Here is a 16,443-nt window from a genome sequence, read left to right as displayed (position 1 = left end):
TCCTTCTAGAATTCAGAAACTCTCAGTGAGAATTCTCAGTGAGTATTTTATGGCAATATATTTATTTTATTTGTCAGAGAGAGGGGATGATCACAAGCAGGGGGAGCAGCAGGCAGAGGCAGAAGCAGGCTCCCTACTGGGCAAGGAGCCCAATGTGGGACTTGATTCCAAGTTCCTGGGATCATGACCTGAGCCAAAGGCAGATGCCCAACCATCTGAGCCACCCAGGCATCTTCTATTTGTATAAGTTTCAATAAGAATCTGTTATCCTTATGACATGATACAAATGATAACACTGGTTATATTCCCAAGGCTTTGATTGGAAGGTCATATCTGAAGGACCTGCATAGGCTAAGATATAATCAGACAGTTTTAAAGAACTAAGATTGGCTTTATGGAAGCAATAAAGCCTCCTTAGAAATATCAGACTTATACCTTGCTTATAGAGTTCCTAGAAGCCTTACTAGGGAAGTAAAGAAGGTCACTTCCTGGCAGGGCAGGAACCTCAGGATACTGGGGACTTCGAGAAGAGAGAAATTCACCCAAATCTATAGGCATTGCAGGTGAAATCTGATGGCAACTATGTGGCTTGGCTTCTGGCTTTAAGAGGCTATTAAAAGCTCAATCTAGCAATTCCTTATGAAAAGTTCCAACAAAGCAAGTTCTAAAGCGTCTATATGGTCAATTACTGTTCTTGATACATTTATGTAAATAATTAGGCTGAGGTTTTTTTGAAACTAGACTTATTTTGCAAGCAAATTAGTGCTAATCTGGCTATCTTTGGTGAAAATGAGAGTGCTTATATAGAGAAAATACATGTCATTGGCACTTCTTTGTAGATCCTACATTTTTATTACAATTCATCATAAAATGGACTAGATCTTAATTTCTTCTAGTGTTCTTCAATGCCTAGCTACAAATCTCCATCTAACATTTTGATTTTTCTCCTACCTTTCTGACTTAGAATCAGTTGAGGTCTAAAACTCTCTTTTTCCTGAAACCCTGCAAGCTAAATATAAACGGCTTGATGCGAAGCAATCACCGTAAGAACTCACGCATAGACAGTCTTTGCTCTATTGCTCTATGAGCCACTCAGAAAGATCACTGGAGACATTTGAACCATAAATCAGGAAGATCTGCCAAATTGCACTACCCACCCTTACTCTGTCTTAAGATTCTTCAAGTCTGACATCTAGAAGTCTTCTCAACTGGCAGCCCTCAGAACTCAGAAACTGTCTTACATTTGATCTGGTCATTAACCATTGTTTTTCTTTTGTTTTTTGAGAAATGCCTCTTTTAAAATACTTGAGTACTTGAACCATAGGTCTAACTTCGAGAATGTGCCTACATTGTGCCTCCCGAAATGAGTTCATCTGAACTGATCTATTGTCAGAACTAAGAGACTGGATCAGTAAGATGAAACAACCTACCATCTCAACTTTTTTTTTTTTTTTTTAAGATTTTATTTATTTATTTGACAGAGAGAGAGAGAGACAGGGAGAGATGAAACACAGCAGGGTGAGTGGGAGAGGGAGAAGCAGGCTCCCCATTGAGCAAGGAGCTAGTTGTGGGGTTCAATCCCAGGACTCCAGGGTCATGACCTGAGCCAAAGGCAGATGCTTAACCAACTGAGCCACCCAGGAGCCCCCAGCTCAACTTTTAATTGTGAAACTCCTATGGAAGTTTCAGATGAGGGAGCTGGAGGGGTTCAGACCCTTCACCCTCTGAACGTGGCACTTGGACATGCAAATTATTTTGAGCTAAAGGCATTTGAGACCCTGCTGGTTCAAGGAAAACTTTGCCCCTCACTTAACTACACAGAAGAATCCAAATTGGAGCTCTTTCCTCAGATAAGAGTTTTTAACAGAGATAAATGTTATCTGAGTGACCTACCGGGGATGGCAGGGCAAACATCTAATTACCAAACATCTGCTTTTCTGTTGCTTGGAAATGCATTCTTTTTCTCTGAGGTTCCAGATCCTTACGTCCTTCTGCTTAGTTCAGAATGACATGTATAACCTCATTTGCCTGACTATCTTTGGCATTTCCATGTCTGTGTGGATTCCCCATATGTATGCCTATTAAATTTGATTTTTTCCTGTTAATGTGTCTCATGTCAATTTGTTTCTTAGTCCAGCCAGAAGGACCTGTAAGGGGACAAGAATTCTTGCTCCCTGAGAGGGGTCCCTCTAAATCCTGATCCTAACTTTTTTTTTTTTTTTTTTTAAATCACAACTATGCTCTTCAGTATCCCAAATCAAAGGGTTTTTGCTTCCTTTTAACAGGCTGGTGATTCAGAAGACTTTCGACTGCCTTGAAATCAATCACTTCCACTGTTTCCTCCCCTTTCTGATTTTTTATTTAAGACATTAAGTATTTATTAAATGTCTGTGTGTTGAACATTACAGGAATGAAATGAAATGTGGTCCCTACTTGTGAAGACCTGTAATCAAGTTAAGAATTGAAATACATATGATCATATTCATGGTAAGACATAATTATGGAAAAAAATTCTGAACTTGGTCTGAAATGAAAGTTTCTTTATTCCATACAGACCATACCTTTTTCATTTTTTAATGAGACCTTTGAAGAATGGCATTCTAGGGTTAAACTGCACAGAGAGGCTGCTTATCTAAACAATAGAATTTAAGCGCTATTAAGATGAGGCTGTCACTTTCAACAGTATTGTTCTTTAAAGGGAGCATAGCATCATCTTTGCATTGTACTAACTGGCCAATGTAGTTGGCATGGTTTGTTTTTGTCTGCTTATGTTCGTGGGGTAATAAATACAAGTTAAGGAATATGGATGGAACAACACAAACCAAATGGTTTCCCAACCGTTAGAATGTGACTCATGAGAAATAGCCTCAGCCAGTCCTGGGAAGTAGTAAATTGTGAGGAAGAGCATGGGATTTTTGTTAATAAACTTTCATTAAGCAGATGTTTATAAATATTTCTTGAGTCCTTAATAAATATCATGCACCACTGGATGTTCTAATCATATAACAGCGAATAAAAAGGAAAAAGACTATAGAACTTACATTCTAGAGGGACAGACAGGTAATGAACAGAGAACTAGAGAGTTGGCATAGGAATGAACACTGTACAAAGAAAAACACGATTGATGAGGAAGCGTAGGCTGCAGGATCCTGGAAGGCTTCTGGGGAAAACAATCTTGAGGTTAACATCTTCTTGACAAGAAGGAGGAGGTAGCAGGAAGACCTGGGGGAAGATGTTTCCGGCAGATGGTGCATCAGGTAGAGAAGCCACGAGCCGAAGGGTTCTCATTTCAGAAACAGCATTTAGGCTGGTGGGGCTGGAACCTGCAGAAGAGTAATAGGGCACTGGGTGAGGTCAGAGTGTTAGGCAGGCGCCAAGCCAATGGCAGGCTTCATAGGCAGGATAAGGAGTTTAGTTTTAATTCCAAAGGCAATAGAAGCCACAGGAGGGTTTTAAGTAGAGGAGTCATGTGTTCTAATTTACGTTTAAAAAAGAACATTCTCGATGTTGTGACAAGGGTGAATTTTAGGAAGGAGGAGGGAAGCAAGACCAGTTAGGATGCAAGGGCAGGTATTCTGGGTCAGAGATGGTGACTTCTGAGCAAGGAGAGACCTATGATCTAGACAGACCCAACTACTTGACTCACCAGCAAAGCAAAGCTGGTAAAGTCAGCTTGCTGAGCGCTAATTTCCTCACCCATTTTACGGAGTTTGGAGATTTGTTTGGGGGATTACCTGAGATGAAACAAAGTGCCTACTACAAAGCCAAAGGATAGCATGCTGGCAGTCTAGATTGGGAGTCAGCAAACCGGCTCGTGTGGCCCACCACTTGTTCTCGTTAGTACGTGGGAGCATAACCATGCCCACCTGGTAGGTATGACCGCTGTCATTGTACAACAGTGAGGTTGTACCCAACTTGTTGTAACAGAAATCACATGGTCTGTAAGATCTAAAATACTTAATCTCTGGCCCTTTACAGAAAAAGTTTACTAACCCTGGTCTACATTGTAACGAAGACTAGAAGGAATGTAAGACGGATGTACTCTATCTATACACCTCGGACGCAGTGCTTTCAGAGAAATACTAGTGGCACGTCATGTGGTATATTTCTCAAGTGCTCTGCCAAAGAGGAGACCCACCTGTAAAGAAGTGATTAACAAGAGCAAGCTTTTAAAATAACCTTCACATGTCATTGTCCTATAAACCAACAAATAACATCACATTATTTATATAATGTCTTTATGTTTCCATTCTATTTATCAATAGTTTTGTTGATACTAACAAAGACCAAGATGAGGAAACCAGTCATGGGGATAACTGGAACATGACGATTCCAGGCAGAGGGAAGCAGTCGGAACTGAGATCTCGATGTAGAAGCTGGACCAGGAATAGCCAGGAGAAATAATTGGAAGTAAGACTTCTTTCTTTAGCCATGGCTAGTTCTGACGTGAAACCGAAACCAGTAAGTTGTGCCAAAAAATGGTCAGAAGACATAGGAAATCTGTACAGATTTCAGCAAGCAGGCTCTTGGGATGAAATTGAATACAAACAGGTGAAACAAGTTTCTATGGTAGATCAGTTGGCCAGAGACAGGATACGTGAAGAAACTCCAAAGAAGGGACAATACTTTCTATTACTACAACAAACAGAGGGAGTGTGATGACAAGGAAGTCCACAAAGTGAAAATGTATGCGTACTAGCCTTTGTTCTTTGTGTTACTTGTCATTATTTCTTAAGAATTCATGGCTTTGTTCTATATCATGTAAATGTCATTTTATAAAATGATTCAAAATGCAGACTTCAATGGAATGTTTTGAAACACAAAAGCCATGAAACCTGGTATCAATCATCCTGTTCTGTTCTAAAAGAGAACTGCAAAAGCATGAACGTTGAAAAAAAACAGTCTTGTTAAAATCGTTCACTACAGATTTATAAATTCAGTGTAAGAGAGGATAAGTAATGGAGAGACCAAGTAATATATTTCTTTATTTTATTTTATTTATTTTGATAGAGAGAGCAGGAACACAAGCAGGGGGAGTGGGAGAGGGAGAAGCAGGTTTCCCGCTGAGCAGGGAGCGCGATGCAGGGATCCATCCCAGGACCCTGGGACCATGACCTGAGCCGAAGGCAGGCACTCAACCAACTGAGCCACCCAGGCATTCCTACCAAGTAATATATTTCAATGAACTGGAAAATCCATATGGAAATAGAGTTCAGTCAGGCAGTCAACAAGTATTAATTTAGCATTAAGCCTGCGTTGGAGCCAGTGCTAGCTGCTGGGACCTGTGGGGATAGACATATACCGCTTCCTGCTTTCTTGGTACTTTGAATTTGATGTTCCCTTTTGGAGAAGACCTGCCGGACAGCATGTAAGTATCTTCGTGTGAAGAAAGGAAGACCCTGGGATGCCTGGGTGGCTCAGCTGGTTAAGCGTCTACCTTCAGCTCATGTCATGACCCAGGGTCCTGGGATAGAGCCCCACATCGAGCTCCTTGTTCAGTGGGGAGCCTGCTTCTCCCTCTGCCCCCTCCACTGTTTGTTCTCTCTCTCAAGTGAATAAATAAAATCTTAAAAAAAAAAAAAAAGGCAGACCCTCTTCTTTATAATACTGTATCTCCATCTGTAGTAAATATATTTAAAAAAAAATTTTTTTTTTTTTAGGGCTGTCTGCCAAAACCATGTGATAGAAATATTCAACTCTACTCTGTGATGTGAATGGCTCCTGGGTGCGGCACCCTTTTGCAGTAGAGAAACTTGCTCAATTATATGTGGAAGCGCCAGTTTTCCAAAGGGGAAACCGATGAAAATACTATAAAGAAGGGATAGGACTGAACCGAAGATCGTGAAGACCGTTTCAGTAGTTCTCCGTTTTAACTAAGTCAGTGATCCCTGAGTCTTGGTTCTATAGGATCCTGAGTATCCACAAGTATTTCATACGGCTCTCTAAAACTTTCAGTATAAAATTTAAGCAAGCTACACATACTGTTCTTGAAAGAGTGGACAAAGGGGAGAGTGGGCAAAATCAAATGATCAGTTACAGGATTGACCTAGTGACCAAAAAGTTTTGGTGGTCTCAGGAGGGTGCAGAAGTTGGGGCAGTGTTGGGGAGTTGTGCTGGTGTGTTTCTATTTTCAACAAATTGAGTTTAGTTATTTCCCTATTTTCTTTCTTTCTTTCTTTCTTTCTTTTTAAGATTTTATTTATTTATTTGACAGAGATCACAAGCAGGTGGAGAGGCAGGCAGAGAGAGGGGGAAGCAGACTCCCTGCTGAGCAGAGAGCCTCTTGCGGGGTGGGATCCCAGGACTCTTGGGATCATGACCTGAGTGGAAGGCAGAGGCTTTAACCCACTGAGCCACCCAGGCACCCCTATTTACCTGTTTTCTTTTTTAAAGAAACTCAGATTTGAAGTGCAAGGTTTTATATCACACCGTGGTATACAATTAGAATACCTTGATGCAGAAGTCCCAAACGAGGCCATTAGAAAGAGTTTATAAAACACAGGTAATTCTAGGGGAGCTGGGAGCAAAGAGTGCATGGAGTAGGTCAAGGAGCTCCTTGGTTCTTTTTTCCTTTGGCTCAGGACAAAGATGAAAACACCTGAATTAAGAGAGCTTGGTTCTGATTTAGCAGAATCAGGACCGAGAAGAGCAAAGGAAGCGAGAGAGAATTAAAGAGAGAATGTCGGGGAAAGAGAAAACAATGTAAACGAAAGTCTGTTCCTTTTTATTTTCCCACATCTGGTTCTCAAGTGTCATTTCCTTTTTTTCTTTCTTAACTTACTTAATTCTTTCCTTCCTTCCTTTTCTCTTTCTCCTTCCTTCTGTCCTTCCTTCCTTCCAAGATTTTATTTACTTATTTGTCAGAGACAGAGAGAGCACAAGCAGGGGGAGGGGCAGGCAGAGGGAGAAGCAGGTGCTCCACTGAGCAAGGAGCCCTACGCTAAACTTGATCCCCTGGGATCCTGACCTGAGCTGAAGGCAGATGCTTAACTGACTGAGCCACCCAGGCGTCCCTCAGGTATCATTTTCTTTTATTATCTTCCTCTTGTGACCTAGATGCTACACCAATGAACAATTCAAAGTCTTCCTTTCCTTTACTTTCCTAAGCACCCTCAACTAGAATCAACACAGATCATTTCAGTGGGAAGTTGGGCAACAGTAATAAGGAAAGCTTGCCTTCTTAACATGGGGCTGAAAGTTACCAATTTATCTCCTACTGTTAATTAGTTTTGCTTTATGGAAACTTTTTCTATCTATTCTTTCTTTTAATTTTCAATTTTTTTATTAACATATGATGAATTTATTATTTGTTTCAGGGGTATTTCTATGGATTCTTGAGCAATGATGTTAGCATCATTCATATTACCATCACTTTATATGTTTTTGAAATCCCAGACCAAAGCTAAGAGGAATCGATGAAAAGTTGTCATACTCAGAATGTAATGAGAAGGTAGAATTTACCACACTGGTCTTTTCTCTTCTGCAACTCTACTATGAAGTTTATTATAATTATGAAACTTATTATTACTATGAAGTTTATTATCCCATTTTGTAAACTACTATGTAATTGTTTTTTTTTTTAAAGATTATTTATTTGAGAAATTTATGTTATTTATTTATTAGAGAAAACAAGAGAGCACAAGCAGGCAGAGCAGCAGAGGGAGAGAGAGAAGTAGGCTCCCCACTGAGCAGGGAGCCCGATGCGGGGCTCCATCCCAGGACCCTGGATCATGACCTGAGCCGAAGGCAGTCGCTTAACCAACTGAGCCACCCGGATGCCCCAAGATTTTATTTTTAAGTAATCCCTACACCCAACCGGGGCTTGAACTCCCAACCCTGAGATCAAGAGTCGCATGCTTTACTGACTTGAGGCATCCAGGCATCCATGTGATTGGGTTTTTTAAATCAATAATTATTTATCTCAAATACTTTGTTGAGTCAAACAGTATTTCTCATTCCATAGGGGATACCCAAATAATTTCTATTTCCTTTCAAATGTTAAAGAAATTTAAGGAATTAAGTACTGGAAGTGGACACTAAAGTAAGTTATTTAACCATATTTTACATGGGACTGCAAAACTTACTCAATAAATAAACATTGCCTTCTCATTCCAGTTGACCTTGATAAAAATATGGCTAACCCATCATCTTTATTGTATATTAGGGGGATGAATTTCTACACTGTTGAAACCATAAATAGGGAGAGAGGCCAAAGACCGCAAGAGGGAAAATATTTTGGTTCAACCTTGTGCTTGGTGAGCCACTTTCTCTCATAAAATTTACAAATTAAGGGACATATTTTTATACACAGTCACAGTCGCCATGGATAGCGGTAACCAAATATGTTTTTTATTTGAGAAATGTTTTTCTGTTACTTGCTAATCTTAGGAAACAAACACATATTCACTAACCATAATCGAACTTAAAAAAATTTTTCTCACAGGCAATAGTTTCCTGTAGTAACTCTTATTTCCCTGTTTGTTTGTTTTTAAGATTTTATTCATTTATTTGACAGAGAGAGATCACAAGTAGGCAGAGAGGCAGGTGGAGAAAGAGAGAGAGAAGCAGGCTCCCTGCTGAGTAGAGAGCCTGATTTGGGGCTTGATTCCAGAACCCTAGGATCATGACCTGAGCCGAAGGCAGGGGCTTAACCCACTGAGCCACCCAGGTGCCCCTCTTATTTCCCTGTTTATTGCAGATTTTGTAAAACCGTGTAAGAAATCAACTTTTCTCTTTTGCTAATGCCCAGGTGGGAAATTCCTACTGCTTAACCACAATTGTGAGTTTGAATCAAACCGCAGTAGAAATTGCTCTGGAAGGAACAGAGTGTCTAATTGAGGTTGTGGAGAAATATATAAATGTGGAAGCAGAGTGAGGATAAGAAAGTTCATATCATCCTTACAATGGTGGTTCTTGAGGTAACTTTAGGTGGCTTAAGGACAAAGTATTAAATAATGTCGAATTGTATAAGATTGTCCCTTTTCAGTTCTTTTTCACTCCTTCCATTAACATTGAGGAGAAAGTTGACATATAGTGCCAGTGTTTGTGTCCTCTTAACCCTTGTTACATATTTTTTTAATTGATGAGAGAGGGCCTCAGACAGAATATAGAATAAATCAGCAAATCTACAATATTTTTTTTTATCATATCTGTTGGGTGCAAGTGAAAGTGATTTTCCATTAATTCGGTAAGGTAATATTTCTTTTAAAAATAAATTTGTTATGGGGCGCCTGGGTGGTTCAGTGGTTTAAAGCTTTGGACTTCGGCTCAGGTCATGATCCCAGGGTCCTGGGATCGAGCCCCACATCGGGCTCTCTGCTCAGCAGGGAGCCTGTTTCCTCCTCTCTCTCTCTCTCTCTCTGCCTGCCTCTCTGCCTACTTGTAGTCTCTGCCTGTCAAATAAATAAATAAATAATCTTAAAAATAAATAAATAGATAAATAGATTTTTTAGATTAAAAAGTAATGATGTAAATAAAAATATTAAATAATAAAGTTGATGCACAAATATGACAAATACTGTGACGTGACTGATGGTCAGAATATTTTTTAGAGTTCTCTTAATAGTGATTAAATCATCTTCACCCAGACTTCTTCCAAATTCTTTTTCATCTTTCCTTCTTCCTCTCTCCTCCTTTGATTTTTTTTCCTACCATTTATCATTAAACAGTGTATTGAGCCAGGATGTAAAGCGTGTGATATTGTGCTGGTTACTGTGAACACAGAGATACAGAGATTAATACATCCTTATCTTCACTTTCAACCGGCTCCATCTCACTGCAGACACAGTTATGCAAACAATGATTATACAGGGAGAAATCTGATGTGCATGCAAGGTATAGTGTAGCCCAGAGGAGGGAAAGCCACGCGGGAAGCAAAGAAGGGTATCGGGTTTCGACCTTGGGAATCAATCCTATGAAATACAGTCCAAGTTCATAAATATATCCTAGATTTATTCAGCAAACTTCTGTGGAGCCTGACATTGTGTTAGATACTGGAGATTTGGACATGAAAAACACACAGTTGGATGCTTCAAGAAGCTTTTGATTAAAAGGGGAGGCAGACAAGGAAAGCAGTGCTTACACAGATCTATATACCTTATCTAAAACCTTTCAAGGCAGATGTGTTTCACAATGCTGAATTTTTAGAATGTTCATATGGTGCACATACAATATACCGCATAACACCCATAAAAGAGTCTGGGGTAGTACCTCACAATTAAAACCTGCGACTATTCATACTAAACAGAATGAAGACTATAAGTTGGGTATAGGTGGTTGATTTTTGTCGTGCTTAAGATTTCTGAATTCAGAAAAGTGTGGGCCTTTCTTCAAAATAATTACAGTCACACTGCAGGGTGTTTTAGAAGAACAAAGAGAGGGTGATGAACATTTAAAATATTTTTATTTTATTTTATTTTGTTTTTTAAGATAATCTCTATGCCCAATGTGGAACTCAAACACATGACTCCAACCAAGATCAAGAGTCATAGGCTCTACCAATTTAGCCAGCTAGGCCACCCTGTACCACATTTTAATTGAAAAGATGTCAGAGAAGGCTTCCTTAAAGTTTTATTTTCTGAATGGAGTCTTGCTGGATGAATAGGAGTTCATTCCACAGAGACAATGGAGGCAACAAAGGACTGGAGGATTGGGTAGGGGTTCTCTAGACAGTAGGGACAGCCTGTAGGAAGACAATGGACTTGGTGTTTGGGGGTGGGGAACTGCAAATAGTTCAGGCTGGCCGGCTGTACGGTGTGCCTGCGACAGAGATGGAGAAGGGCGTGCGGATGGAGATGCTGAGGGAGAACAGCTGAGATCAGGGGGAGACAGCTGTAACCGTTACCCTGAAGCATAAAGAAAGCTCATGCAAGATTTTAACAGTGTGTAGTCATGTGAGGATATTTGAAGTTTTAGAAAAATCATAATATTGGGTGACAGAGATGACGCACTACACAAAATTCAGGCGACTGTAGTTACCTAGTGAGGGATGATGAGAAAATGCAAGTTGGCTTGGTTTGGCACGGAGTAATTGCTCAAGAACTTGTAGCAGGTGGGAGGGTAAAGGTAGGGATGTGGTGGGCATGGATAAGAGGAGATGATTTAGAGTGATTATAAGGAATTAGGACTCAGTATCTGATTGGACTGGGAGGGAGGAGGTGTAGAGCCTTCTCCCCTTCAGGACATCTTAGCCTTCTCTCCTGGCTTCCAGGTCTGTGTTGCTTGGCATTCCCTTTTGGACATGACGAAGTATGAGTTTGGGGCTCAAGGAAATAACCTTAGTTGGACTTGAGAGTTTTTATGTGAGAGCTGAAGCCTTCATGTGGCTGAGATCACAGACAGTGCCTGGTATGAAAAGTAAGGAAGACTGAAGTACTAGAAAATACTTAAGGGGAAGGAAAGGAAACTCTGGACCATGCTAAGTGCCCTAGAAAGATCAGCCAAGATAATGTCTGGAAAGCTCCACAAGGGCCATGGCCAAAAGGATGTCAACTTTGATTTGAAAAGAGCAGCTTCAGTAAGTGAGGAGGGGCAGAGAGTAACTCTGAAGGAGTGTGCAAGGGACCACTGTCCTCTTAAGACTGTGAAAGGAGGGGCAGAGAGAAGAAGGCCAAAATTAGAGGCAGTCATGGGCGGTATGGAAAGTTTTTGTTTTAATTTTAGTTTTTAAAGGTAGGAAAGTGCTGCCAGACTTCCAGTCACTTCTTGTAGTTAGCTTTTTCACAGGTGTTGCAGCCTGCCTCTGGAGGAGAAGTATGTTTTACCTGAACACAAGTGCTTCTCGGAAGCAGGCGGCCTGATAAGCAGACTGGACTGGAATAGCTCTACAGGAAAGCACGACTTTCTGGGCTCATCTCCCAGGTACTGCTTCTTGTGCTAACTTCCAGCCGGGTTTTTGTATCTTCCTCCTTTGTCTACCTGGTTGGCTGCTTGCCACTTGTTTAAGATGGCTCTTATGGCTGTGTGTGCCAGGGAGCTGGCTAGTAAAATACCCATGTGTGTGCAGGATTGACCCAAGCGAAGCTCTTCCCAAGCCGCCCCCACCCCGTTCTGGTAGACTGAAATGTGTGCCTGATTGGGCTCAACCAATTCCCGAGTGGCCGAGGAGATAAAGCACTAAGCTGTGTACAGTAAAGATACAAGAAGACAGAGCATTTGCTGCCATGGACATTATAATCCAAGACATGGGAGTGTTTTGTAAATAATGATAACAGTGGCTCTTAAATTTTTAGAGTATCTCTGTGAAATCTTGAATTTGATATAAAATTTCGGGGGGTATGTGGACACGCTAAATTCTGAAGAGGTTTTTATTTTTTATTTTATTTTATTTTTAAAGATTTTATTTATTTATTTGACAGACAGAGATCACAAGTAGGCAGAGAGTGAGAGGAGAAAGCAGGCTCCCCACTGAGCAGAGCAGCAGAGGGAGAGAGAGAAGCAGGCTCCCCATTGAGCAGGGAGCCTGATGTAGGGCTCCATCCCAGGACCCTGGGATCATGACCTGAGCCAAAGGCAGAGGCTTAACCCACTGAGCCACCCAGGCACCCCTGAAGTGGTTTTTAAAAGTCAAGTTAGGAATGCTCAAACTTTGGAGTCTTTGGTGCTCTATTAGTTTGTGACCTTGGCCAAAATAACGTTTCTGAGATTCAATTTCCAGATCCTACTGCCCATTTTGCAAAGATTTTGGGAGGACTAAATGTGGTAATATGAATAAGATGCTTAGCACAGAGCCCAACACAGAGCTGGTGCCAATAAATACTATCTCAGCTTTCTGTGTGCTATGGAGGAAGTGAGCTAGGTGTTAAATCAGAGGTAGAGCTAACACACTGCTTTCTGGTGAAGGACTTACTCCTGTGTGTAGCTGTCACTAGCTGCTGAAAACACTGCTGTGCATTTCAGTGATTCCTCACGTACCTCTGGAATTTTGCTTTATCTCAGTCCCATCTGAATTATTACTTTATGTATTTTTAAAAAACTTACATACACTTGCTTAAAAAGGAAACTGTGGGTCTCTTACCTTAAACAGAAAACCACTTTCACTTGCCCTAAATAGAAAGTAACAATAAACAATGAAACTAAACAATGAAAATTTAACAATGCTATAAATTCTGGTTAGATACCAGTGCTTACCTAGGGCTTTGACCGTGGGACCCGCTCTTTGATAAACAGAGAATTTAGGGTCAGAATACTTTCTCCTTGTAGTAGTCAGAAGAACTGAAAGAGAATTGAAAAGGGAATAACTTTCTAGCCAATGTGATCCGCGGTCCTTTAGTGCCCTGGCCCTGTTGATGCGCAGACTGAACGCATCTCCCCTGACACCAAGGAGGGGCTCACCTTTCGCAAGACATTAGTGAGGGATGGTAGTTGCCTTGCTTCACACCCAGATCCGAATAAGAAGTGTTGTGAGGGGAGCATCTGGAATCGAACTATCCCTCAGCCTGGTCCAGGACAGAAGCTTCGAAAGCCTTGCCCTTTACGCTCCTAGAAACAAGGACACTCAGAGGTCCTGTCCCCTATTTCCTTGCTAGATCAGGCTCAGTGCCTACCTCACATCCCGGACGACTCTGGAGTTTTATTTTTTAACTGGACACATAGCTGAGGCAATCTGCGAGCTGCTGGCATCTCGGTGGGGAGGAAGGGAGGCTATGGACTTTGTTTAGAAGCTATCTGCTTGGCAAACACTGCTTCTATATGGGTTGTATGCTATAGATTAATAATAATAAGGCAAATGCAACATTGCTCAATGATTTTATTCCCTTGCACTTGAATAGTTCAATTAATCAAATAATCAGAGATTATTACTCTTATTTTGTTCTCATCATGAAGGTGGCTAAGGGAACTCTATTCAGCAGCCCGCGGGAACAAGGACGTGCCCTCCCGCCCTTCCTAGAGCTACCTCTGCTTCCCTCCTGCCCAGGTAAGACCTCCGCCCCCGCTCCCTCGCCCGCCGCCGCGCAGACCCCCGAGCGCCCGCCGACTGGGCATGCTCGCCGGGCGGGCTTCCCGCGGGGAGCCGGCCGGCCCCTCCGCCGCGTCTCCACCTGGGCCGAGGCCCGCCCCCCCGCGCACGGGCCCCGGGCGGGCACCTGGCGGGCGCTGCGGACACAGCAGGGGGAGGAGACAGCCGCGGGGCGGGCGCCGCGGGACTGTGCTTGGCGTTGCTGAGCCGCCGCCGAACTTTTCCCGCAGAAGTCCCACAGTGGGGGGCAGGAGGCTCGGGGCGGGGAGGGGACAGTGGAGTTCCTGGAAGGAGCGGCCGGCGCAGCTCGACAACATGGCCTCCTCCACCTCCTCCTCTCTGGCGGGCGCCGAGAGCACCCCTTCTGCGCAGGTGAGCGCCGCCCCGCCCCCCTACCTGTGGCTTCCCTCGCGGCGGGGGCGGGCGGGCAGCCGGGGGCTGGGGGGGGTGGGGGTCCCGGGAGCCGTGCGGCGCAGGGGGCTGCCCGGACGTCTGCCTTCCTGGGGGTGCCGGGTGGCGCCGGCAAGGCGAGCGGTGGGGGACCCGATGGCTGCGGGTCGCGGGGGTCCGGCTGCGCGGGACCGGAGTTGCGGCCCCGGGCAGAGGCGTGAGCTGGTGTTCTGCCCCAGCGCGCGAGCATCCCGAAGAAGGAGCAAAGAGCGCCCAAGGATCTGGGGCTTCTGCTTCGAAACATTTGTCTCTAAGAAACGCGCGGCCCCGGGCTCGGGACGCCCTCACCTTTTCGTGCTTCCCGTCTTTGGGCTTCTGTGTTCTTGGCTCGCGCCGCCAACTCCGTGCCAGGCTGAACCCTTCCTAAGGACACGACCGAAGTAGGCTGCAGGTTTGGCGGGGAGGAAATCACCTGGTGCTGAAAGTTACCTTCAGAATTACGCCTTTTTTGGGGGGAGGGGGGTGAGTCGAGATACTTGATTTAATCGGGTCAGAATGCAAAATATACGTAAAGATTGGGGCATAGGTAAAAGGCATCCAGTAGGGATATAGTGGCTGTACCTGGGGAGTGGCTTGTGGTGTTTTTACCTCTTGCCCTCTTTGAGAGCCAGGAGTGCAAGGGAAACACACACGAAGTAAAAACCGGGTGCGTGATGTGCGAAACCACAGTTTCAAGATAAGTCTCTTCCACACCACACCCTGGAGCAGATGGCCACCTTTACGCCCAGAGGCGTTCAGCGGCAGTTTTGCGGCTGCCACTGGGTGTAGAATGGAGGATAATTGGTTAAAATACTTGATTAGGTTTGCACGTTCATAGAATGTCTACGGAAGGGGCTTCAAGAAATAGCAAGTTGTCCTTGGGGAGGGTCCTGGAGTGAGGACGGGTGGAAGGGAGACTTACTTTCCCGTTCTTCTTGGGACTTTTTAAATTTTTGTTTTTATCTTAAAGATTTTATTTATTTATTTGACAGAGAGCCAGCACAAGTAGGGGGGTGGGGAGCAGCAGGCAGAGGGAGAGGGAGAAGCAGAACCCTGATGTGGGACTGGATTCCATGACCCTGGGATCATGACCTGAGCTGAAGACAGACTGAGCCACCTAGGCACCCCCCCCCCCCCCCGCCTTTTAAAAAAAAATCACAAGCTTGCATGATCTATTTTTGGAAAATAAGGAAACAACTTTAAAAAAATCAGGTATGTTGGAGTAGCCTTGAAAGCAATGATCTCCTTGGTTTCAAGTTAGGTAGAATTGTGCTTGAAACATACAAATCTTCAAGCCTTTATGTCTTGAGTTGTCAAAATCCTCAGGGAGTCAAGGAGAAGTCCTCAGAAGAAGACTCTTCAGTTTTGCTTGGCAAAGTGAATTGGTGGTTTTTATCACTACCTTGATTCTGAATTTTCATTTTGCTTGTTTTAGAATAAATGTGGCCTGTCTAATTTTGGAAGAGACCACTTTCTTTTCTATTTTTTTTTTTTAAGATTTTATTTATTTATTTGAGAGAGACCCAGTGAGAGAGGGAACACAAGCAGGGGAAGTGGGAGAGGGAGAAGCAGGCAGGCTTTCAGCCCAGCAAGGAGCCTGATGCAGGCCTTGATCCCACTGGGATCGTGACCTGAGCTGAAGGGAGACACTAACAACTGAGCCACCCAGGTGGCCCAAGAGACCACTTTCTATTAAAAGCATGGCTGGGAGTCACCCTAGGTTTATAACCCAAGTTTATTCAAGGAGGGTACACTACTGTAGGTAGGCTATTATAGTAGGAAAACTGGAGGGAGGCAGTCTCAGAGTTGACATGGATTGCTGCCTTAGCAGTTCTGGCTTCCTTGTAATCTGCTGACCTGGGCTCAGTTGGATGCATCTTTAAGGAAGCAGATTTTCAATATTGAAAGTGAATGTAAAATGAAAATCACAGCTCTTAAACAAAAACTAAAATAAAACGATCTATTGAGTATCTTCAACACATCTACTAATATCTCCAGGACTGATTTCTTAGTTCTCAAATCAGTGGAGGATAAGTAAGTGAGCTGTGAATCTGGGC

The 16,443-nt window shown here is 43.2% G+C and overlaps 1 protein-coding gene, 1 long non-coding RNA gene and 1 pseudogene across 2 annotated transcripts in view; 2 read left to right on the top strand and 1 right to left on the bottom strand.

Annotated features, from left to right (window-relative positions):
* Positions 1-2,525: 2,525 nt before the first annotated feature.
* On the bottom strand, positions 2,526-14,772 carry LOC132016242 (uncharacterized). Its single transcript, XR_009403926.1, has 3 exons — positions 14,696-14,772; positions 13,129-13,212; positions 2,526-3,323 (listed from the first exon to the last, which is right to left on the bottom strand). It is a non-coding gene; the product is annotated as an uncharacterized LOC132016242 (long non-coding RNA).
* On the top strand, positions 4,432-4,699 carry LOC132015203 (meiosis expressed gene 1 protein homolog; annotated as a pseudogene).
* The window catches only part of ANK3 (ankyrin 3), a 670,694-nt gene continuing 667,967 nt past the window's right edge, over positions 13,717-16,443 (top strand). Inside the window, exons 1-2 of the mRNA XM_059397460.1 lie at positions 13,717-13,915; positions 14,188-14,329. Coding sequence (XP_059253443.1) covers positions 14,273-14,329 — 57 coding nt within the window. The 5' untranslated portion in view covers positions 13,717-13,915; positions 14,188-14,272. The remainder of the gene's footprint in view (positions 13,916-14,187; positions 14,330-16,443) is intronic.

The sequence above is a fragment of the Mustela nigripes genome, chromosome 4 (genome assembly GCF_022355385.1).
Source record: "Mustela nigripes isolate SB6536 chromosome 4, MUSNIG.SB6536, whole genome shotgun sequence".
In the NCBI taxonomy this organism is placed as follows: Eukaryota; Metazoa; Chordata; class Mammalia; order Carnivora; family Mustelidae; genus Mustela; species Mustela nigripes.
This window is presented reverse-complemented; position numbering and strand designations above follow the sequence as displayed.